The sequence below is a fragment of the Ptiloglossa arizonensis genome, chromosome 7, assembly GCF_051014685.1.
Source record: "Ptiloglossa arizonensis isolate GNS036 chromosome 7, iyPtiAriz1_principal, whole genome shotgun sequence".
Classification (NCBI taxonomy): domain Eukaryota; kingdom Metazoa; phylum Arthropoda; class Insecta; order Hymenoptera; family Colletidae; genus Ptiloglossa; species Ptiloglossa arizonensis.
In genome coordinates this window covers 23329631-23354280 of record NC_135054.1, presented here as the reverse complement: position 1 = coordinate 23354280, position 24650 = coordinate 23329631, and the positions used below count along the sequence as shown (strand labels likewise).

Here is a 24650-nt window from a genome sequence, read left to right as displayed (position 1 = left end):
TTCAACGGAGCTGGTGAAACGTCGAAGTAATCTTTCGTCGAACGATTGAGTACAAGTTACCGATACACGATTACGGGTAGCGAATATCGTTCTTAATTACCGATTAATTTCATCGACGATTAATTATTACCGTGGTTACTTTTATCGATCAGTTACGAAAGTGATTACGTAACGAGCAATTACTGCCCGACTCTGTACAGGCGTAATGGTGTAGCCGGTGTAGAAAAGTAAGCAAACGCGGCCCGCGAGGTGACCGTTTGCCTAGATTATTGTTATTCTATTTTCGAATAGTAGATTGTCTCCTTTGCCTCGACGATTAGTCCTTATTCTTTTTCTTTCTTTTTTTTTCTTTTCTCTCTCTCTCTCTTTTCTGTTGCATCTAATACTCTCAGTTTCTATTCGTGACTACCGTCTTTGTCCTACTTGTTGTTATCCAAAGGAATACCAAAGGGAATTTTTACGATAGGATTTATAAATCGTACGTACAAACGCGTCAATTGTTACTAACGGTACAATGGTTACTTTTACGATGTACTATTTTTATTAAGAATTAAATTTTATATCGAACAAATGTGAATTGTTTCCCGCGTGGACGGATCATTGTTATTCGAACGCGATACGTAATTCAATCGATAAGTGTACATAGAAAATGTGCCAAAGCGTGTTTTATTTTATTTCCCATCGTTTCGATAACCTTCTTCGATGACTTTACGATCGAGAACGAATCTCTTCGAGTTTCTCTCTCATCCCGATTGGCGATTGTAGCGCATCAAACGCGCGTTCTTTGCGACATCGTAGACGTTCCTACTTTGTATTTGTTTAAGTTGCATTTAAGGAAATACGTACACTTTTAAAAATACAAAAACCAAAAAATAGAAAAAGGAAAAAAAATCACAGTAACGTTATTCAGGTTAATAATTAAGAATTTGGTCTATGCCATGTGCGCGCATACGAACTGCCAAATAGTTTGATCACGAATGCCAAATGAATAATATTCCTATTTTTGTAGATTAGCCCAGTAATATATTTGTAAGTTATTCTAAATGATTACACGATTGTACGTGTGCGTGTGTGAATCTGTATATACTTGTAGGTTTCCCAGCGAGGTGTGTCGTATTCGTCGAGCGAGAGATTTTCTATCAAAGGTAAGAAGGAATTTGTAGAAAACAGCTGTCGATGCTCGCGTCGAGGACCAAAGAGTACACAAACAAAGAAATCCATTTTAGTTGGAGAGATTCTCGATACTCGATTGTTCGACACAACCGTGAGACATCTCGGTAAACGTACCTATGCCTAGATACGCTGTATGTGTGAGTGCAGAACATTGTTAACTCAACCAGAGGAACTAAATTTGTTTAATAGTTCTATTACGATACGCGTGTGACGGAACGACAAGGTTACATTTATGAAATGTTATTTTTTTAGTCGCGACACGACGCGTGCACAGAGGTATATATATTTCTATGTAAGAGAAGGTGAATTTCAAATATGGATTTATACAACGAGAAGACTAAAGATACATCGTTATCGTTGAGCAATAAACTCTGTAAGATGTTGCTCGCCGGACGCTGAAAATTTTTATCGAATGTAAATAAAAGAGATCTTGAAGGAAACGTTCCCGTTTGCGTCCATCCCTTCTTTTTTTATTCCTAAACGGTTCGCAAATGTTCAACGAAGGAAGGTACGGGACACGAGATTTAATTTCTTAAAAATAGTATTAAAAGAGTCTGCTTCGCTTCTCGTCGAGGTCGCAGCGTAACGCGAGGCTGGTAAACAATTATTCTTATTATCGATGGAAAGATTCCAATCTCGTGCATTGTTCTTTAAGCGAGTCACGAGTTACAAAACACGTGGACCGATTTTTCGTAACAACGACGCTTCACTTTCCGTTCGCTGTACAATTTTCACGCGCACAAAACTCTCGAAAGCACTTTCTGCGGATACTTGCGATTCATTTCGTAACGCAAGAGAGAAAGTTGAAAAGAATCTCTCACTTTGAGAGAAAAGAACTCCGTTAGAGACAAAGTCGCTCAGCTGTCTCGTCAAACGAACGAATTCGCGCGGGAAAGATACCAGTCGGTTTCGATAACGCGATACACATCGATTCTCCTCTCTGCTTCCCAGGGACAAGCCACTGTGCGTTGTTCGTTGCTTGTTCGCTCGTTCTCGTAAATCGTGCTCCTCCGCGATGGCTTCCTTCGAACTAGTTCGGGCTGTCCCTAACGAGCGGCAATATCTTGTAGAGAATTTCGTGCGGTTCGGGGGGACGTGAAAGTGAAAAATCTGTACATTAAGTGTCGCTTGTGTGTTCCAGCATCGCTTCGTGACTGCAACATCGAGGAATATCGATGCAACTTCTGCAACTGTCCTTACTCGTCTCAGAGCCACTTGAAGCGGCACCTGACCCGAGGATGCTTCATGGATCCCTCGTTCCGGATCGAGGAGAGGCACACGAAGAACAGGGTCGAGTCCAGGAACTATGTTTGCCCAAAGTGTTCCCAAGGATACAAGAACAAGCGAACATTGGTCACGCATTTGCGTACGGTGTGCGGCTGCGAGCCAAAGTTCCATTGTCCTTACTGCAGCCTGAAGAGTAAACACGGAACGAACATCTATACGCACATCAGGCGAAGGCACAAAGGAGAGGATCTGTTCTTGATCGTCGATCAGAACGATCGATGAGTCATCGCGGTACTTGGTCGCGAACCGTCCGTTCGGGCAACCTCTTTTGTAAACAATTTTTTTGTAACGCTCGACACGTACAATTCTACGGAACGAATTTTCCCCTTTTCGATCCAATTTACACACGACGTCCGCAACGGTGACTCGCGTAACGTCACAGACTCGCACTTTCTTCCTCGAGACGGTGTCATACACGCGTATAGGATACTTCGTACCGATACTGTACAATTTTCCTAATAAACTCTTCCAACTACTTGTGCGAACATTATCTGGAAATTATCGAGCGCGATTGCCAACGATTCAATCTGTATCTTTTTCTGCAAACACACGGCGATAGCTCGGCGACTCTTTTACAAGGTTCTCCGGCCAGAAGAAGCATCCAACAATACCGTTTATCGAGTCGGAATAATTTCATACTTAATGCGTATTTATTATCGGAGAGGAAGCAGGTTGTCGTAGCGGTTACTTCACGAATGTTTGGAATATTTACAGGTGTTCTCGTCGAGAATTTCAAATAATTCGTCAGCCACGGTTCGACGTTCGATTGAATAAATTTACGATAATTTATTGGAACAACTCTCTTTATTTTTTCCTACATTGTTTCATGCGTAAAATGTTGCCCAAGCAATCGACGAATGCTCGTCCAACGCATCGGCGCGTGTTGCGATCGGATAGAAACTTAGGGTGAAAAGTTTGTCGTATGAAAATGTAAGTGAGCGGGTTAACGATAAATTGGGCAGAAATTTAGACGTTGATGACTTTAATCAACACGTTCGTTACCAGCGTGACGTTTATACGTATCTGTTTGCGAGGTTTCGATCTATACGACAGCGAATATATCGAGAAATATTGTTAGTTCACGATTTAATAATACCTAATATTTTTGGTACAACGAGCAATATTAATAAGTTTCCCTCCGGATTTAACCAGATCTGTAAACGAGACTTTTTTATCGGATCCTTAGACGTTGCTAGACTCCTTCGAAGAGCTTCGATCGTAGGGCGATTCGTATCGAATTCGGGACCAAGAAAAAAATGTTCGAAGAGCTTGCAGTCACTTAAATATCTCTAGACCCCTCGAGTAAAAAAGTAAATGAGTCCAAACTGGTAGATCCAACGATAACGATCTGCTTTCTCTATCGGAAAATTTGATCGATTATTAGATCCACGAGGTGATGGGTATGTCTGGGATTGTAGTTGGTGTCAATTGAAAGATCTGTTTCGAATGTTGCGGATGCAATCTTTAACACATTGTCTGCCATACTGTGCTGTGAATTCCACGAAGACGTTTATTCGAATAATTTTACTCTTTGCGTTACAAAGAAATGGGATAGAAGGCTCGAACGATGCATACGATATCGTAACTGCATTCGAGATTTAATTTTCGATTACACGATCGTGTGGTACCTGTTTCTCGAAGTGTACTCTATTTCGAGAGGCTCTTCGATTACTTTGTCGTTTAGAAGTAACGGGTTACGTTTTGCTACGAGAATCGAGACAGTCGGAAATAACACTGGGAAGTAACAAGGTTGCGATCCGTAAATTTCGTTCAGCAGTCAACGCTGTTAAAAATGTTCCGTGCAACGTGTTTAATCCATAGGTGTACATTATTGTTTCGAATACAGCGAAGGGACTTGCATGCACTGTTCTTTACCCACGAAAATCGGTTTTCGGTGCAATTGCAGCGACACAATTTAAACGAACGACTTTTTAATTTTGTTTCAGAATTTAAGATAACTGGATACCAGCACGACCAATATCTCGCTGCTGTAATGCCCAAGGAGAATTCTATTGTAAAAATCGACGGCATAATGCAACCGAGTTGCAGCGACAACAAAGTACATATTTGCGGGGGCTGTAATAAACAGTTTAGACTTTATCGCTCGTTGCAATCGCACAAGTCGAACGACTGTTGCAGAACGTACATTTGTCCATATTGCAACAAAACGTACTCCTATCGGGCGAGCTTTTGTCGTCATAGAAAACGTTGCATGGCGTTGCAGAATTTGTGAAAGTGCATGCATCACGGTGAACCTGTCCTCTCGGCTTTCTACCAGGAACGCGAAATACGGTGGTCCCTTTCGGATCGTCGTCCCTGACCCTCCGGCTCCGTCGGACGAGACTCGAACGCGATAGAACCGAGATCTCGAACGTAGATTCTCGAATCTCGTCTCGTTTCGAAGATTCGGGTCGGAGCGTGAAACAGCGGAGACCGAACGAAGAATCACGAGAGCAGGAGGGGAACCGATCGCAACTGATGACAATCTGAGAGAGAACACCGTCTATGTAAATAATTCTTTTTGTACATTAAATTTCGTAAATTTATACGAAAGGCCGTTTCAAAGAACGACTCGTAAAAGCAGCGTTTGAACAAACCACGAAGCGTTGATTATTGTATCGTAGCTATTAAGCTCGCAGACATTTTCGCACGATTGCAAAACGTGTCAATTTTTATTTTCTTATTTTATTCTTACTTTTTCACGATGACAATGGCAATACGTCTAATCGACATTACGATAAAGATTTTATCGCGGTAGGATACTTTTTTCCTTGGTTATTCGTTTTTAGATTTTTTTAGCGCGCAATCGCGTTGGTTACATTTCGTCCAACCGAGAGATCTCTATACTCGTACGCAGGGATAAGGAAATTTTTATATCTTACGTTAGTATCTCGATATTTTATAATTTTGATCGTCTGGCACGAACGTAGTAGTTACCGAAAAATACTCAATCGAAATAAGCTATTATCTTGTTACGTTAACTGTTTTTTTTTTTTAACAATGTTGTCGTTAGCCCTTCAGTGACGTTCGTTCGTTACGTTTTGCACGAAGGACAGAGGGACGACGAACGATCTGTGCCCCGAAGCCGACGAGAGATCGATCGCTACCAATCGATTCGCAATTCTACATTGTATCGAGGCTGACGGCACACGGAGAAATATTACAGTTCGTAAAACGTACAGGGGTTTGCAATAAACGAAAAAACGGCAGCACATACGGTGCACGGAGCTCGTCGCTGAGGGGTTAAAAGGGAACACCACCTTTCGACTCGAACAAAAAATCGACATTCCCTTTTTCGCACCTTCCGGTTGATTTGTCTCGAACAGTCGACGCTCTCTTCTGAAAAAATCGCTGTTCCCAAAGGGCTCGATATTTAAAAAAAATCTGTGCGCCAAACGATAGCGATATTCGTCCAGCATTCGATCGTAACCGTTCAAATTTGAGCGATACATTCCGTACCCGCGAACAATCTTTCACGAAGAATACGAAAGAGATATCGTTGGTAAAAGATTCCGAAATATCATCCTTCTTTTCACGAGACGGTGGTTCCCCCCACGAGGGCACGGGAAACGCTCGCGGGAAATCTTCGTAATGCTATTTGTATTCGCGGCACGAAGCTGTTACCAAAGATAATAAAAAAGAAACCGACTAGTTAATTGTGTTCTTTCATTGTCACGATACACACTTGTGCCTGTTCTCGGTTCTACGGACGCGTTGCACGTTGAACGATGCACCTATACGTATCGTCGACGCGATGATATATTTGGCGCGGAAGAGATTGACGAGAATCGAAGGAAAGAATTGAAGAGAAATGTCGGCGATAGGTAAGAAGTTGCGCGACTCTGATAGACACTTTGATGATGTTGCAGAAAGCGGCGCGGTGGTTCGTCAACGAGACCGAGCTGCATCCGAATTCCAAGACGCGGCGCGCAGTCACAGTTGCAACTGTTGCGGGAAGAGTTTTACCAGGGCCAGCTTTTTGCAGGCCCACCTGAACTACCGATGCTATTTGAACCCCCAGTCGCAGCTGTACAGGGCCGGAAGGGTCGGTCGGTTCGCGTGTAACATTTGCGGGGCGAGTTACTCGCGACAGAACAACCTTATGTGGCACGTGCGCCACGAGTGCGGCAAGCTGCAGAAGTGCACCCACTGCGGGAAAACATTCTTGCACAGAACGAGCCTGTACAAACACAAAAGCCGTTACTGCCCGTTCCGTCATATAGTCGACAAACTGGCCAAGTCGGACACCAACGATCTCACCGCGTTGGAGATCGACTCCACCATGAAGAACGAACTCGTATTGGATCCATTGGACTTTTAACCGAGCAATTATCTACGGTTGAATTCAACGGTAGCGACGATCGCGTGCAAATTTCACGAAAGGTTTTCCTTATCGGTACATTTTAATCTGACGAACGTTCCACCGTGAGAATACAAAGGAACGAATGATCAACGAACGTAGCGATAGGATCGCGTTACAGATAATAGACGAGGAAGATACGAGTGTAGCCGTCGAACAAACTTTTAACTAGTACGATGAAAATAGCGAATTTGAAGAAATATTAACGAAAGAGTCCACGTATAAATAGGGAAAACAGTGAATTTACGGTCTAAATAAAGGTATATATATATATGTACATTCTTGCGTAGAGATGTGGTGAAACTACTAAAGTTGATTAAACTTTAACGCTTTACTTCTCTCTTGAATATTTTTATAATCTTTTTACTAGCGCACAAATGATTTCTGTATTTTCCTACTGTGTATTTTTTTCGCTTCTCTCCTCTGTTACTTTTCATACTCTCCATTGTACTTTGTAAGCGGTTCGTTTCTTTTCTTTCGTAAGTTCGTTATTATATAATATTTTCATCGTTCCTTTTGTTCGCGTTTACCGTGCAATTTGTCCGTTTCCTTGTTTCTGTGGAATTTCGATTACATTAAAATGTACCGTAGAGTCGAGAAATAGGGATCGAAAATGATTACATTGAATTTGCTTACGACGACTACCACAATTCAATTGTATTTGTATCCAACGGGCACGTATATCAACCGAACAAGTTTATATTTCCTAAGTGCAGAACCGTTCGATCGTTTCGCCTATCTCTTCTCCTTTTGAACCGTAACGTCTATCGCCTAAGTATCTATCGTCCGAGCACTGTCTTATCAATAATCTTGTAACATTTGCATGCGCCTAATAAAAGAAGTTTTCACGTAATTTATCGTTTACTCGTTACAGTTGTGTATTGTAAGGCATTACAGTTTTCTTTTTGTTTATTTTTTTTTTCTTCAAATAAATACAAACCCGCAGCCAGGCCTCACCTCCCTCAACGACGAAAACCCAATAATCGTACAATGTCGTGATTGATGTGTAACAGTAGTGGTAATCGATAAAATGTAAACTCGACGATTTTATCGCAGTCTAGCTGTCGTTATCGTTACCAAAAAACGTTCCGGCCTTTCGAATAATTAGCGTAACGGTAAAAACAATCGACAACGATAAGAATATTAGCCGTGACTTTTTTCACCGATCAGCTGTTTACGCGAAAGGTCATCGCTCGTGTGTCGATCGCCACGGGCTAACGAACTCGCTACCATAGTGCACGAAAATGAAGGCTCCTCGTCTATCCTCACGTCACCGTAAATAAATCGACCGTACAAACGGCACGAAATTGTTATCGAACGTTCTTTCTTTTCCATTATAAAGGGTCGTAGCACATCGAACAATCGAACTCTGAGAAACAATCGATTCTTGTATCTCATCCATGCGAACGTAACAAATTAGTTAAATCTCGCGTATCCGATTTCCATTGTCCCCCAGATACTAGCAAGAAGCTGGATACACGCGAATAAGCGTACAGGGTGAGTCGATGATAATTGTCGTTTGAAAATGGCTTGTTATTTATCGATATTGAGAAACAATTCTTGCATACGTATTGTGTTCGATGGAGTTTGAACGAAAACAATTTACTTTCTTCTTTCGAACCTATCGAGGTGATCTTAATTTTTCAAACAGCAGTGTACTCTTTCTAATAGTGTATTTTAGTCGACGATAAGAAAGCGACTCTTCGACGAACCTTTTCGAATACAATGTATCTCCTATAGAAAACAAGGCTTCCCAATATCAACGGCTAACAAATTATTTCTGATGGCAAGTAATTCACCCTGCACCCAATATGTCCAAAAAGTAATCGTCCATCTCGCAAAGTAAGGAAAATGTGTTATTTTTATCATCAAGCTCGTTCCCTTTTGCTTACCGAAAGCGCGGTAAAGTTTGAAAGAAGATACGAAATTGTAAAAAAGCGATGGAGAATTTGAAATCGAATATCTTTCCAATGTACGATAACCTTGCACTTCGAACATGGTATTTTTTATAATTACCTTCATTTGGCGAGACGGACGGTGACTTTTAAGGTGGGCTGTAAATGTACATAGCAATATGCCGCGATTAGCCTACACGAGGAATACTAATTCACGTTCCCCTGTATACCGTGTTTAATTCAGTGTTCTTGACCGGTGTTTCAGGAAGCTTGAAAGAGTATCCGGACCCCGAACTGTCGAAACGGAAGTACGTGTGCGAATATTGCCACAAGCCGTTCACGCACTCGAGGTTTCTGAGCAAGCATCGTAATAACTATTGCTACTTTAATCCACTGTCGATGTTTTACAAGACGAAGGCCTTGAGACCGTACATCTGCATCCTTTGCGGAGCCAGTTACAGTAAACAATCGTCGCTGAAGTCGCACATACGTTTCGACTGCGGCAAAACACAGAAATGCGAATGCTGCGGCAAAACGTTTTTGCACAGCAGCAGTCTGCGCAAACACAAAGTGCAATGTTGTCTCGGTGAAAACGAATAGGGCCGACGAATGTCGACGAATACTCGATTCGGCCTCGTGGACACCGAATTGTTTTCGTTCTTTCGTTTGTACACGTTTACGTGTCGTTCGAGCGTTACGCGTTGTTGTAAGTCGTGTCCTCTCGTTGAGATTCTCGTCCGTTCGATTCGATTCGTTTAGTCGCGAATCGAATCGAACAACGTTCGGACAAATTGTCGAAAGTTGCTCGTCTCGCGTCACGGTTTCGTTCGCGATCGATCGGGCCACGAACGATCAACTTTAAAACGATGGTCGGTCTCTGTATCATCGTACATTTCGCTCGAAGTGACGCGACTTTCGTTTCAATCGATCGAACAAAGATTCGAAATTTTTTTTTTTACAAAAATTTCCCCCGTCGACGCTCTCGTCGATTCTACGTATACGCAAACTGTACACGATACTTGTATCCGTAGGGATTTCGGCGGACTACTCGTCCGAATGTAAATGAATAAAGTAATATTGGACGCACTCGTTCCTGTTCTTATCCCGTCACGCTTCTCCCGTTGCTGTCGCACCCGCGGAAAACGTTTCGCGTCCCTGTTCGTCGAATGGATCGGCTTCGAATTTTCTCGCATCGTTGGACTGTTTAGCAGTCGTCGTCGAGGATCGAAAGCAATCGCTTAGAAGCCGCAATGCCCGAAGGAACATTCCGTGTTCCTTTTACACGGTTCTGCCTACGACGAGCGATACAATGTACGGAGAACGAGCGTCCTGTACCAACGGGGTGTGCTTACCGTGTTCTTCGACTACTCGTCGAAACGTCGCGTTCCTCCTTGGACGAAACGTACATTTCGAAGCGGTGTGTAGCATCGATGAACCGATGCCAACGAAAGTTTCACTTCCTCGTTTCGTTATCGGTGTTTGTTTCCCGTCGAGAGCGAGCCCAAACACCGTTCCACACGAACGGTTATCGATCACGCTCGATCGATAGTTTTCGATAAACGAGTTCGACAGGCGAGACAAGTCTCTCGTTCTCCTTACATTGGATCCGCGCGCGATCCGTAGGAACGCGTTGCACGAATGTTGTCGAGAGGACCCAATTGACGAGTGGTTAATAATGTTGCAGAGCTTTTCGCGGACACGATTCGAGGGGACGACTCGAAAAGAAAGTACAATTGCAAATACTGTGGCAAGGGTTTCACCCTTTCCGGGCACTTGAGGAGCCATCAGAAGAGCTTCTGCTATTGGAATCCTCGTTCGACGTGTCACCAGTTGCAAAAGAGCAGGCCGTTCTCCTGCGGCCAGTGCGGTGCCTGTTACTCGAAACAGTCTCACCTGATTTTCCACGTGAGACACGACTGCGGTAGGACGCAGAAGTGTCCCGTCTGCGAAAAAACCTTTCTCCATAGCAGCAGCTTGCGAAAACATCGACAACGGCCACCTTGTAACTTTCAGTCCCGCTAATAACAATACGATGAAACACTGTGTAAGAAACGCGTATAATCGGGGCCCGAAGAGACACGGCTGTGAAGGTGTCTGGGTGACATCGGAACTTGACTTCTTTCGCGAGGAGTGTCGCAAGTGAAACTTCTCGTCGAGCGAGGTACAAGAAGCGTTTCCCTTACCTCGTTGCTAACTTCCGGACGAGTCTCTTCGGCTACCAACCGTACTCCTCGACACGTTCGGTGCCGTATTACGGAATTTTTCTCTTTCGCGGACCGGAATCTCGACGATCGATCGTCGCTAAACTCGCGACGAACGCAGGTGGGGAAGTTACAAATAACGTAGCGATCGGTAAGCTCTCGAACCTCTCGTCGATTTTCTTCTCGCGAACGGAGAACGATCGATGAACGATTCATCAACGATCGTCGGTCGTATCGCGTGGACATCGGCACCGAACGTGTTCAGAGAGAAAAATGTGATTCCACGCGTGGATGTATTTAAATTATTAATTGTTAGAATAACACCGGTAGGAGGCTACGTTCACCGGTTTTAAATCGCGATTCGTTTCAGATACGCGACGATCCGTTCCCGTTTCGTTTCGAGAGAACTGTTTCCCCTTTAACCAGTAAACAACGTTGTAAAACGTGCGAAATGTGAGTTATACGATGAACAGAAAATAGAAAGATGAAAGAAGACAAAAAGCGACTTATCTCAGTTTACCTAACACATCGGTCCTTCCCACGGTTGGCCCGTTCTCGAACGACTCGGCGGTGATTGTTTGTTTCTTCTTTGTGCGTGCCCGCTGACGTCCCGAATTGCTGTTTTCAGATTACGTCTTCGTCTTCTCGCGCCTGTGGACAACCCTCACCAACGAAGCGGACTTATCTTCGATCCACATTTGCCGAACTATCGAGTTCCCTTCGACGAATCGAACGAACGTTCTTCGGAGTAATTCTCTCGATACACCGATATCACCGAACAACCGAAACGATTTTTACACATTTTTCCAACGAAATTACACCACAAGTTTTATTCGTTCGGCGCGAACCGGTTAGAAACAGCGACAAGGTACGCGCTCGATCACCGAAGACACTTAATCGCGAAAGATCGTAAGAGTAATTTTCTTCAACGAAGAAAATGAAAATTTTTACCATAAATATAAATAAAAGGTACTTGGAAAAACACTCTCGTTATAGGTTGTCGTTTCGTTGGAAGTTGCCTCTCCATCGATCATCCTTTCCATCGATAACGAGGTTCTTCTCCGGCCAGTGATAATTTAACGATAATTTAACAATAATTTAACTACAATACGCACAATTGCAACGATGATTACAATACTACAATTCTTTAAATTTAAATAACATTTCCTTTAAGAAAGACGATACTCATCTTCCTGCATCCCCGTACAATAGATTATAATACTACAATTTACTAAAATTCTTTAAATTTAAATAACATTTCCTTCAAAAAAGACGATACTGATCTTCCTGTATCCCTGTACAATCGAAACCATTGAAACTCGCGTGGTCCTTTATTTTTTTGTCGTCTTGCTCTCTCGTCGCGGCAAAGAACAGAAGAACTGTAAAATAAAGTGTCTCGTTGCAAGTCGCGCGTGTCATTCAAGTGGACGACCTATAACGAGACAATACAGTAAATTGAAACCGTAGAACTGTGTTTATCGAAGTTAGACCAGACCTACAAACTTCTCACACTCTCCCTGAAAATCTCAAACACACGCACACGTCCACTTTCGTTTCGTGTAGTCCCAAAACACTTTCCTCGGCAGATAATTAACCAGCGCCGGGCATAATTGAAACGTTCGCGCGCATACTCGTCCAGCTGCAATTGCATCTCGCGCATCTCGTGCATCTCGAGCTCCTCGTTGCATTTCGTTCGCTCGGTACTTCGAACGATACGCGAACGAGTCGCGTCGTTGAAACCTGAATTCGACTGGCCCGATTTCGTTTCGGTTATCCAGCGATTACTCTAATTTGTCGAGGGTTCGCGTTGTATCCATTGTATCCTGATAAAAACACCGAACAACGATCACGAGATCGCGAAATGTACATTTCGTTACGCGTTCTCCTTTTGGAACGATCACGTCTATCGCGGTAACGACGTTTCGTTGCGCGTGTCCTTCATTTATTTCCTCGACTGTACTTTTCAATCGTTTCGAGCACTGGAAAAAGGTGCTGGTACCGACTCGGTTGTATCGTTGCAGAAATGAAAACTTTTGCAGGAAAAACGAGAGTTTTTCGAGAACAGAATCGAAAACAGCATCGAGTCTACGATATTCCTCCTGTGGATGTTTCATTTGTTTCTTCGTTGAACGGTGTATTAGGTTTTCGGTAACGTTTTTAAATACAATGATCGATTCTCGGAACGTAGAAATCGACACCAAGGAGGATCTGTAGCACCGCGACTGCTAGGCGTTATCTTTGTTCGATATTTTGTTGCGCCGCGCTGCGTCGCAAGATTCGAAATACGCGTGGCCTTTGTCGCGCTAGAACCGAAAAACAAACGAAAGGGCCGAAGGGTGCCTCGTGCGCGAACATTGGGCCAGTCGATCGCACGTTCTCGATTACGACGGTCGCGCGTCTTCGAGTTTCTCGTCGTTCTGCTTTACGTTGCACTCGCGTCAACTGCATCGCTGCACTCGCGTCAACTGCATCGCTGCACTCGTGTCAACTGCATCGTTGCACTCGTGACCGCGAAACGATCGAAAGTGCGTTATAAAATCGGTGAAACGCGTCGACGTATTTCCGTGTTCGTTCCGTTTGTGCAGAGACAATGACACAGTCGCCGCAAGGACCGAAAATCAACGATGCTGCGACCGAAAACAAAATCGAACGTTCGAGCAGCGTAGACGTGCCGCCTCTTCTCGCGGAAGAACTCGATTTGTTGTTCCCGCGATTGAGATCGCAACTAGCGGTCGCTGGCATAACGACGAATAATGCGAAGTATCGTTACACCTCGTTCAACCTCCAAACTCGAGCGCTGCGGGAAGTCAGCGATATCCTGCGAACATCACCGGACATCGATAAACACGAGAAATCGAAATCGCGGATCGCCCAACTGTCCACGTCCCAAGAAGGAAAGTTACGAGAGTTGCTGGCTCGAGAAGGATCGGTCAACGTGGAGCAATCTCGGTTCTTTCGTCGTTTGAGCGATCTTCGACGCAACGCGAACAATTCTGCGACGAGTCTACCAGGTACCGTTCACCGTGTTCGAACTATTCGGGAAACGAATATTTTTTTATACAAACTACGCGATTATAATTAATAAACGCGACGGGTATCGACGGTTGAACACCTTGCGCTACGATTCAAGTTCCGATAACCCGCGAGACGTAAACGACAACAAAGGTGGCCGACGCCATCGAGCCATTTCACGGTTCGTTTAAGCGCTCGTTGTTGTCCAATTGAACGTGAATACGCGCGTAAGGTACAACTGTTTGCATTTGGTAAGGTTTTCTTCGACGAATAGTTACGAATCGTCAAGTGATTAACGTTCTAAAAATATTAACAGAAAATTACTAATCGATTTCACGGTAGCTTTCCAAGCATATTGGTACTCGTAACGGAACTTTGCATCTTTTGCACTTGTTTCGCTACGTTTTTTACATTTCGCACAAACTTTACAAATCTCGATAGCCAGAATTTGACACCCGTCTGGTCTTCTCCAAGACCTTGCACATTCTTGCAACGAATAACTAACGATGAAGTTGGACTCGTACGTGGTTATAGAGGACAAAGGGTTAAGAAAGTGTCGCATTTTCAACTGACACGAAGATTCAGTTCCTCGTCGATACGGTTGCCGATCTTTCCGTATATTTGTGAATAAGTTTCCGATCGAATCTTGTCTGCGAACTTTGCACGACAAAATTCGTGCGATTATCGTCATCGGTATCGATTTCCTTTCGCGCTTTGATCCACCGAGCGACGTTCGAAGACAATGTTTCGTGGACGACCGTGACTTCGTTGACGAAAAAGTTAGTGGGAAATTCGGGATATTGAAATTACGAGAAGTCCACGGCCCTCGACGTTGCCTATCGTGCCGAAAGACGAGGAAGGATTACGATCACGGTGGACAGATTCGATTCTCCAAGTCGCTGATTGGAAAAAGTGGGAGAAGATAGTACGGTACATTGAACCCTTTTAGTTCGATTCATTATCTTACACGGGAAACTGAAGACCTCGATCTTTTGAATCGGAAGCGAGAACAAATCGTGGAATTAACTTGGATCTTGTATCTTTGTTTAGTTTACGAAGTATTTCTTTGACTTCGTGTTCCAAAGTGTCCTTTGGAAATTAGAAAAATTATAAAAATTAGAAAAATTCTAATGGTGCACTGGTTGGCGACAGAGAGTGCCCTCTGGAGCGCAAAGAGTTAACCGTTTCTCCCAGTCAGGGATTTAAGAAATCAAATCTGGCCATCGTGAATTTACAACTCTGCAGTGGGGATAGATCTCTAACCCTTTGACTCTCGTCTTTCGATCGATTACGTGTATTTAATACTCGAGATCTTTCGCACACGGCGTACGTTTTGCGTCAAAGTTGCACTTAGTGAAACGGTTAGTCGTCAGAACCGTTCCAGATCCTTATCGTCTCGTACGCTTACGTTGAGGAGTTATCGCGTACGCCAGCCGAAACGATAATCTTTTCCACCGTCGATTGGTGTAGAAGGTATCGTGTCGGTAAAAGACATCCCGAAAACAACTTCGCCATTCCGATCGTTCGAATTCCCCTGGATGCTTTTCGGCCAGAGAAATTTCGCTCGAGGAAATATTCCGAGAACTGGACTTTTGCTACGCCTATGTTCGCGAGTATGCTCGTCGCGCGACGAGCACGAGCACGAGCAATGTATCTGCGTATCCTATTCGCGAGACCACGTAAGTACGTGATGGTTTTTGATCCGACTAAATGCGTGTTTGGTGTCCGTAGAATCCACTACCTCGGGTACAGCGTCGTGGATCATCGGAGACCTCGACCATCGGGGGAAAAGATGGAATTATTCCTGGAAATTATCCAGGAATTTCCTGGATCATCGAAATCGACCATCTGCACCTATAGTACCTACGAACGATGGTTAATTTCTCTCGACGCTTCGTTTCAGGCGCCGTACATCTTCAGCAACCGGTGAATGTTCTACCGATTGAAACGAAGAAGGACGAAGGAAGCTGGAGGACGCGTTTGCAGCTCTCACGGACACTGGTGAACGCTACCATCGCGAGATCAAGAGAAAACGATTCTGCCCTGCAATAAAAAATGTAATAATTCCAGGGAGCGAAACGCCAGTGTTCCTCTTCGTGTCTACGAAGAGGTTCGTTCGACGCTCTTCGTGGCTGTTCTCGTCCGTACATTCGAGCTACTGAAACTAGTCGAACGATGTGTTTGGCCAGGGATATGAAAGGACAGCAAACACTGGACCAGGAACGGTCCATCTGGTGTCGAAGATTAAAAGTTACGCAACGTGTTAATGTTGCAATTGGTATTTTTTGCAGGTGTTACTGGCAGACACGTCCAACTGGGTACGGAAGATTCTCTGCCAATCTATCGCTACTGCCTAGCCCGCGTAGATCGTTTCTCTCGATGGCCAGAAGCGGTCCAAAAGCTGCCAATGCATTTGTCAATCGGCTGTATATCTCGTTTCGGAGTATCCATCGAAGAGGACGGTTCGACTCTGTTTAAAGAGTCGACTCGCGAGTATTCGAAACTCGCGGGGTGTTTCTACACGCCACGATGCAGTCGAGAAGCCAATCTCGTTGCAGCCTTCGAACGATGGATCTTTTCGAATCATCGAACGAAGCGACAGACCTTCGTCGTTCGTGTCAGCGGAAGAGGTACGCGTGTAGACGGACAGTGGAATATCTGCACACGTTGTATCCGAAACGAAACGCAAAACAGGAGTACACCGTAGCAGCGAGAAGGACAGAGACAACGCTGTTTAGGGTCAGCCGTGAAATTTGCCAAGTCAACAGCGACCGAAGAAGAGAAGACTTTTCGAGAAAGTGGCAACTGATCAAATTATTAACGTTAGCACCGATAGCGAGTTCGACGCAGTGTCTTCGTTCGATACTTTGTCGCGTTTATAAAATAAAATAAAGGTTCCAAGAGTGCCTGTGCGCACCAACGATTAGATCAGTGGGTCGCAAGTTCTCGACCGATCGTGCATTTTCAAGTTTTCTTATTTTTTTGTTGTTGTATTTTCTATTTTACAACGAACCTACGACGGTGAACCAACGCGTCCACAGCTCGACTTCGTTTCGGTTCTCCGACGATTACTGTAATCTCTCGTAGGTTCGCGTTGTAATCGATGGTGTATATCCGAATAAAAAGAACGAACAGCGATTACGAGATCGCGCGAGAAGTACGTAGATTTTTGTTTCATTACGTTCCTCTTTCAGAACGATTATTGCTACGAGATATTCTCGGTATTTGGTTGTTTGTGTTCTCTTTCTTTGTCTTTTGTTCTTCTTTATCATTAACCGTTCCAAGGGCCGGAAAATAGACGCTCATGTCTTCTAAATTGTATCGTTACAGGCGAGAACGACGCTGCAACGGAAAACGAAGATGGAGTTACCAGCGTGTTGGTGATAATCGACGAGACCAGAGAGGAGGAAGAATCCGCGGACGTAAGCTCTCCCGACGAAAGCTCCGTCAACGAAGCTTCCACGGACGAAGAGAACGCGAACCACGAAGACACATTGGAGACGGTGTTCAATTGGGTGAACACCGCGAAGAACGTTGCACGATTCGTTTGCAACTTTTGCGCCAAAGAGTACAAATATAAGAGACTATTGAACAAGCACATAAAATACAATTGCTTGAAAAATCCGAACTCGGAGTACAGCCAGAAGCCGGAAAAGCGTCCGATGGTGTGCAATGCGTGCAATCGTACGTTCAAGGTAATGAAATCGCTCACTTATCATAAGAAACACGAGTGTCAGAGGACCATTATCTGCAAAAAGTGTCTGAAATTGTTCGAGGGCAATAAGGTGCCCTCCCGGCACGAGAAGATTTGCCAGGGACGGATGGTTCCGTCGTCGAAAGTATCCACTCGCACAACTGTCTTCCGCAAATGTGGCACTCGGAAAGAATCTCCTCGACAGGAATCCCTTCGCAAGAAATCCCCTCGCAAGCAGGAGACTTCGAATCGACAAGAAAAACGGGTCACAAGAACCCCACCTGAAGCTACTTCCACGTTCGATGACAGTAATTCGTACAGCGATAACGAGTCATTCTCTTCCGAAATTTAGTAAAAGTACTTTATTGCGTTTTTTCCACCTTTTTGCTCGTTTCTTTGTATTCCGTTTCTTCTCGCGGGAGTAAATTTTCGAGTTAATCGGTTCGAGCGCCGCGTTAAGATCGTCCGCCAACGATGTACCTTAACCAAATGTACATTTTACTTTTTTATCGTTCCTCGGAAGTATCTATCCTTCGTGTGTAGTTAAGAACTGTAACGTTTGCGAGTCGTTTGGGCGTTCCAAACGTTTTCATTTTTTATTTACATCTCCATGCGTTCTACTTCTCTATCTTCTTTTTTTTCTTCTTTTTTTCAAGGTTACTGTTACGAACAGAAGGCATTTATTCTCTCCTCGTATCGTTAAGAAGTGTGTCAAATGTGGTAATCTTAATTTAGGTGTCTTAGACGTTCGTTTTTTTTTATATTTGCATTTCCATGCGTTCTACGTCAATTTTGTTTCTGCGACGTTCGTTATTGCTACAAATACTCCTCCTATGGTTAAGAATTGTATCAAATTTGGGAATCATTCAGGTGTTCCAGAAGTTCTTCCCTCTTTTTTTTTTTGTATTTGCATTTCCATGCGTCTACTTTTATAATTTTCATACCGTTTCGCTATAAACAAAATCATTATACGATGCCTGGTAATTTTCACTTTTTTTTTCTTTTAAATTCAAAACGTGAAAATATACGCTCTTTACGTCTAATTGATTTATTTTACCTTCAACAGAATCTTTCCAACATTCCGTAAGATCCATCTAATCGTCGACGATCGAGAATCGTGATTGAAATTTGTCAAACCACGTGGAAAATAACGCGTTTACTTCGAGTCTTCGCCGATCTTGTGAATATTCGTGCAACTGGATCGAATTGTTTCCACGCCATTGTACGGTTACCGTAATCGTTTCTCTCTGTCGTTGCATTCGATGTCCCAATGGATCGTACGTTAGAGTTTCGTTTATTTATCGTCTCGATTCGTTCGAACCGTGTCCCGCGTACGAGACCGCTGTCCCTTTGGAAAGAAATTCGAGCACAAAGTCTCGAGAGATTCGAACGCGTGGCGTGTTCGAACGTGCAATGTTCCCCGGATAACCGGAACATCGGCGTTTCCCGTTATCCGGGGAATTTTAGTCGAGTTTTCGGTCCAGGAATCGACCAGTTTCGTCCCGTGTCCAACGAGAAGAGCGAACTCGATGCAAGAAGAATCGTTCGCTTTCGGTGATTCGCAGTCAGGATCGACGAATGGACGAACCGTGCACCAATAACGATTAACCATTTTTATCCGTCTTATCTTCGTGAGAATATTATCGATAGATCGGCGATGGATTCCCGATGTAAACGAATCGAAACACGACTTCGTTCGGTTTATTTTCGATTATACGCTGTTCGAATGGTTCTTGGAAAAACTTGTAAATACGTATAATTCGAAATAATTGGATGGCCGATTGGGTCGTGTTCGGGCTCGTTTTCATTGGGAAAGCTTGGCCAATTTTGTTAGTAATACTCGCGCGAGGTTCCACCATCGAACACACAAGAACGTAAGAGTTTGTCGTTTCGATTCGTCGCCGGGCGGTTCCTGTGCACGAACATCGATGGAGATTACTGTGTATCGTCTCGTTTCAGGACATCAGGCTTCGCTTCGAGGAGCACCGATCCAACGTTAGGAATACTAGTTTTCCGAGCGGGCGTCTTCGAGGTGATCGGTCGTACGGAAATCGGGGTACATCGATGGTTTCCCCCGGTTCGAAGTACAATATTTAGCGAACGAATCATGTTAACCGTTGACTTTTCACGAGGAGAAACATTAACGGTAACTGTTACTCTCTCTCTTCCTACGTTACATACTACAGTCTACTCTACGGGACACTCGTGATAATGAATCGTGGCATACAGAACTCCTTTCTTCGATACTAGAACGTTTTACGAAACGAAGTAGCTCGAAAACATACACGCGTGCGCGCGCGCGCGCGTATCTTAGAAGACCGAAGCATGGACGACGAATGTAATTTCTATCCGATGTCGTCAGTTTGTCGGTCACGTTCCGCCTGACACTAACTAGCAACAAAAATTCGATTCTTTTTCTAGATTCGATGTACGCCCGACTGCATTCGGCGTTTATTCGTCCCGAAATGGTACCCGGTGGATCCATGCAGTCCGAGGGTTACCAGCCGAGAGGCGATTCCGGGAAGGACGGGAAGAACGAGTCCTTCCTCTTCATCGAACCGGGGACCGGGTGTCGCCAGGATCCGTTGATACCCTCGGTTTCCAGAACGCACTGGCCCGACAGTGTCATCGTGCAAAGTCCCACGCCGAAAAAAAAGTTTCACTGTCCAAGATGCAACAGCGGTTACACCAGGCTCTCGGACATGAAGACCCACTGCCACTTTCAATGCGGCAAGGAGCCGCGGTACCAGTGTCCTTATTGCACGAAAAAGGCGAAATTCTCCTCGAACATGTACGTCCACGTGCGTCGTATGCACAAGGACGAGAGGCTCCAGATCATCGATTTGTACAAGCAGCTGTCCAGAGTTCGTTACTAAAATCGATCCTCGGGAACGTTTCGAGGCTCGAAGAACCGAAGGAGGCAACGGAACAAGATGCGCAAACGATACATATCCGAAGTTCGTTTAGGGGTACTGTTCGCTACTTATTCGCTGGAAATACGATTAGCTCTGTAATCTATGATTTTAATTCCGGGATGTACAGTGCGCGTCGATCGATAGAATTGCCGGATCGTTCGTTGATCGGACGCGCGACGACGACGACCACGACGACGACGACGACGATGACTTTTGAAAAGTGTCGACGAAAGAAATTACATCGGGTTTTAACGTACGTTGCGAGAGAAAACTCGACATTCCGACCTCGCGCCGTAAAGTGTCGTGCGAGAACTATACGCGAAAGCTTGCTACGAACATTCTTTTGTAAAACGTTCAACAGGAACAACCGATCGCTGCCGATTCGTTTTCTTAGATGTGTACGTTACCGATAAACGGCATTGGTGTGTGTTGTGCTCGGATGGAAAGTTTGCAAACTATTTATCGATTAAAGGCGTAAGTTCGTAAGTTAACGGTAGACCAGGTTGAAAATGTAGACGTTCGATGGGTTTTGTTCGGCGATCGTCCGAATTCGAGGAGATCCTCCTCGAGGAACGACGAGAGGGGGGATTTTTTTTTGAAAAAGGTCCCCCGTGTAACGCGTTTCGTCTGTAGATAGCCGTACTTAGAGCACTCGTTCCGAGTGCGCTCGTTTGCATACATCCGGGAAGGTTGCCACTATTTTTTCCTTTTTTTATAGGCATCGGCCCTTTTTAATCTCGGATCGAGGCCGAGGTTCGCACGTACCGTCCTACGAGGAGAATAAACGGAGTAGACCGAGAACGAGCGAGGCTACACTGAACGAGCTCCTCCTCCTCACCGGTAGCCATCCAATTGTGCAAAATTACATTTTTACGCTCTTTATTGCTTCTGCGCGAGAATATCGCCAACGGATCGCCGAGATCTCTTTTCCCGACGAAAACGAGTCCAAGGGTCACGAGCCTGTTCCTCCGACCACTTTATTCCACGAAATTCAAAGTTTTCTTCTTTTTCCAGGATCGAGACCGTGTTTGGACTCTTTTTTCCATCGGGAAAACATCGTCGATCACGTCGACGAAATAATCTCATCGGTTTCCAGTTGCGGGAGACTCTCGGTCGCGTTTGATGAACAAAGGCGGGGACGACTTTGTTACTTTTAAACAGGGAACATTTTTCGCGTTTTTATACTTTCTCGTTACCGTGTTGTCGTTGAGCTCGTATTTAAGGCAAGAGTTTCGCGTCGTTGCTCCCGATCGTAGAATCGAGAACACGTTTGCTCGTTTATCGTGCACAATTGCGAAACAACGCAACTACCGAGCGGACATTCGACACCAGTACCGATAATTGATCGTTTGTAAGATTTTTTTTTTTTTTTTTTAAACGGCCCGTTCGGGGGTACATAGACACTGGTTTTCGAGGTAATATGGGCACCGATGTTTTACCTCCGGAACGCACGAGCGTGTTCAGTGTTTGCGTTCTCGATCGTAGCAGGATCGATGGAAAATATTGTCTCAACGTGTCACGGTCGTTGCGAAACCGTGCCGGGCACAGAATTTGTAAATTTTTAAACAATCTTTCGTGAAACGAAACAAAATATCTCGGTGACCGTTAGGTTTAGGATCGGTGAAGTTTAAACGGTCTTTTGGAAAACGGACTTTGGCGCAAAGAAATATCGACATTCCATTTGGGAAACGAAACCAAGCCGGACTTTGAATTTCCGAAACGACTCTACACGCCGTGTGACGGCCACCCCGTGAAAATGATCAAACTTTTGTATAAAATAATTTTTCATGCAACGCATAATTTGTAAGTTATTCGATCGGGCGTTAGGTGTCTCACCCTGTGTATATAGACAGAGAGGTAGATAGATTGTAAATAAATAACGATAGTGAATTTTATTTCACGATGACATTTTCAATGGTATACGATTTCATCCATACTGTCCACATTCCCCGTACACGTGCCCAGATTATCGTCGCCCTACCATGGAGTTCACAGCGCCCTTAGACGTCCGCTGTGTTTCTTCGCCGCTGGAGTTGCGGACGAAATTGTACGAATAGGTAAATAAAGTTTCAACAACGCACGACGATTGTTCAACGATACGTGTATTAAAATTTCGTACTCCCATTGTTTCTGTTTATTTTTGAAAAGTCGACCAACCATGCCCATATTACCCCGAGTTTCCCCTATCAGTGTTTCGTACACAGCCAAGGGACACGCTCGCACGGTTGGGATCGTAGCGACGAAATGTTTTCTGCAAACGTTTCTTTAATTCTGTTTCAGGCTATAAAGTTGGATATTACAAACGCGACAGGTCCGTACGAAAAGTGGAAATCGAAGACGTCGTTCCTATCGGTTCCTAACGTCCGATGAAATTTTTAATAGCACGATGAGAATAACCCCAAGTACAGCCTGCTCGGTATCACTACCGATCGTGATGTAGCGATCGTTTCATTTTCCACTGTCGTCGTATTGCGCTTGAACACCTGTGTTGCATTTACAGTGTAGTCGAGAATTGTGCAGTCTCTCGTTAACTGTTTCTTTTCTCTTCGAGCAAAGTGTACTCTATTTTTGCCGAGATTGCGATTGTCAAGGAATAATAAAGAAAGTTCGTTCCAATTTGCAGTTATGCTTCGAGTATGCTTCCGGTTCGAGCACGTCGCACCATCGAGTACAAATCCATCGATATTGTTCAAAGGGCGACGCGATAATTCATCGAACTCGATATACGCGCGCGGTGACCCCTCGTTAAAGCGCAGGCAGGGTTCTCTCGAAGCGTTCGAGGATGGAGAACAGAGTAACGAGGACGAGTTCGGTGCGTTTTATCGAGGGACGAACGCGACGTTTTAACGAAGGGTTGCTCGAGATCGCTCTCTTTCGACTATCCCTAGCGCGATCGGTTCGTCGTAAGAGCAGCGACAGCGATCGTCGAACTTACCGATTTGTCTCGTCGTGTGTGCGTTACCCCATAAACGATCCCGTACAAATGTCTCACCGACACAGAAACAATGCGTCACGTTCTTTGCGTTCCCTTGGTTTTCCATTGGCTTTTGTTGGCATGTTTACCGATCACGATGTCCAGTAAAGACTCGTTTCCCGGCGTGTGAAACGCTGCGCGAACGGACGACGACTCGTTCTCTCGGAGGAACGATTTCGCGATCGTTACGCGAGACGAGGATCTCGCGAAGCATCGAGAGCCTCCGTGATGTTTAATTTCGCGAAACAATTAGTCGTCGTTTCCAGAGCCGCGCGTCAAGACCGTACTGACCGTCGATTCGATGATTGCAGGTTTGAAACGATTCGCTGCATCGAGACTGTTACTGACTGCGGGCCAACGCAGCAGACTTTACAGGACGTTCGTACCGAACAGTACGACCAAGTATCCTTGCAGCAATTGCACGAGTGTTTTCAGACAGAAACGAAGCCTGCTCACCCACCTGAGATACGAGTGCGGTCAACCGCCCCGATTCAAGTGTCCCTACTGCGACCTGATCTCGAAGAAGACGTCCAACATTCAGAAACACATCCGACGGAAACACGAGGGCCACATGGTCTACGTCCAGGACATCTATCGTCTATCGAACCTGACCCACGCTTGAGAGACCCGTTCCACCGACGCGTTCGATCGCGGTTCCCCTGTGTTTGTGCAATAAAAACGATTCGATTTAAATATTCAAACGAGAGCACACCGCGAGAGCTTAAACTCGACGAGGTGGTCGTGCAAGATCCGATGTCAACGCGACGATGCTCGTCTTCGTCTCGCGAGGGAACCGCGCGAAACGCGATGCTCGAATTTTAACGAAACTTTCATGGACAGAAGCGAGAAGTGTTTAAACAATATACGGATACGAATGTAGACAATAAAGATTGTAATCGTCCATCGGTGTGTTGATACCACTTTCCTCCGAGCGTTCGTTATACTTTCCGCGCATCGTTCGTAACTATCCTCGTACCATATCGCCCTATAAGGTTTTTGTATTTTTATTTTAGCGATTCCTTTCGATCGTGGAACGAACGAATCTTGCTCCGTTCTAGAAACGGAGAGTATATTCCTCACCGATTTACTCGCACCCGAGTGCAAACGAAGCCCAGTTCGCGTACAATGTTTCGTTAAAA

General features: G+C 44.7%; 2 protein-coding genes across 48 annotated transcripts in view; both read left to right on the top strand.

Annotated features, from left to right (window-relative positions):
* LOC143149450 (uncharacterized) overlaps positions 1-24650 on the top strand; it is a 97948-nt gene that overhangs the window by 27182 nt on the left and 46116 nt on the right. The window contains exon 7 of one of the 47 annotated variants that reach the window (XM_076316828.1): positions 23823-24400. The exons of 36 other annotated variants lie outside the window; for them this stretch is intronic. In XM_076316828.1, the coding sequence (XP_076172943.1) occupies positions 23823-24133 (311 nt within the window). In that variant the 3' untranslated portion in view covers positions 24134-24400. Of the gene's footprint in view, positions 1-2314; positions 3237-4406; positions 6117-6329; positions 7684-8980; positions 9802-10399; positions 11383-11544; positions 11787-17258; positions 18657-20043; positions 20611-23822; positions 24401-24650 lie in introns of those variants that run through there. 10 more of the 47 variants (XM_076316811.1, XM_076316809.1, XM_076316808.1 and 7 more) reach the window with 10 other exon arrangements.
* Positions 11660-15813, top strand: LOC143149457 (uncharacterized). The gene is made up of 3 exons (XM_076316865.1): positions 11660-11784; positions 13502-13927; positions 15660-15813. Exons 2-3 carry the CDS (start codon positions 13507-13509, stop codon positions 15806-15808), a joined length of 570 nt encoding a protein of 189 aa, XP_076172980.1. The 5' UTR covers positions 11660-11784; positions 13502-13506; the 3' UTR covers positions 15809-15813.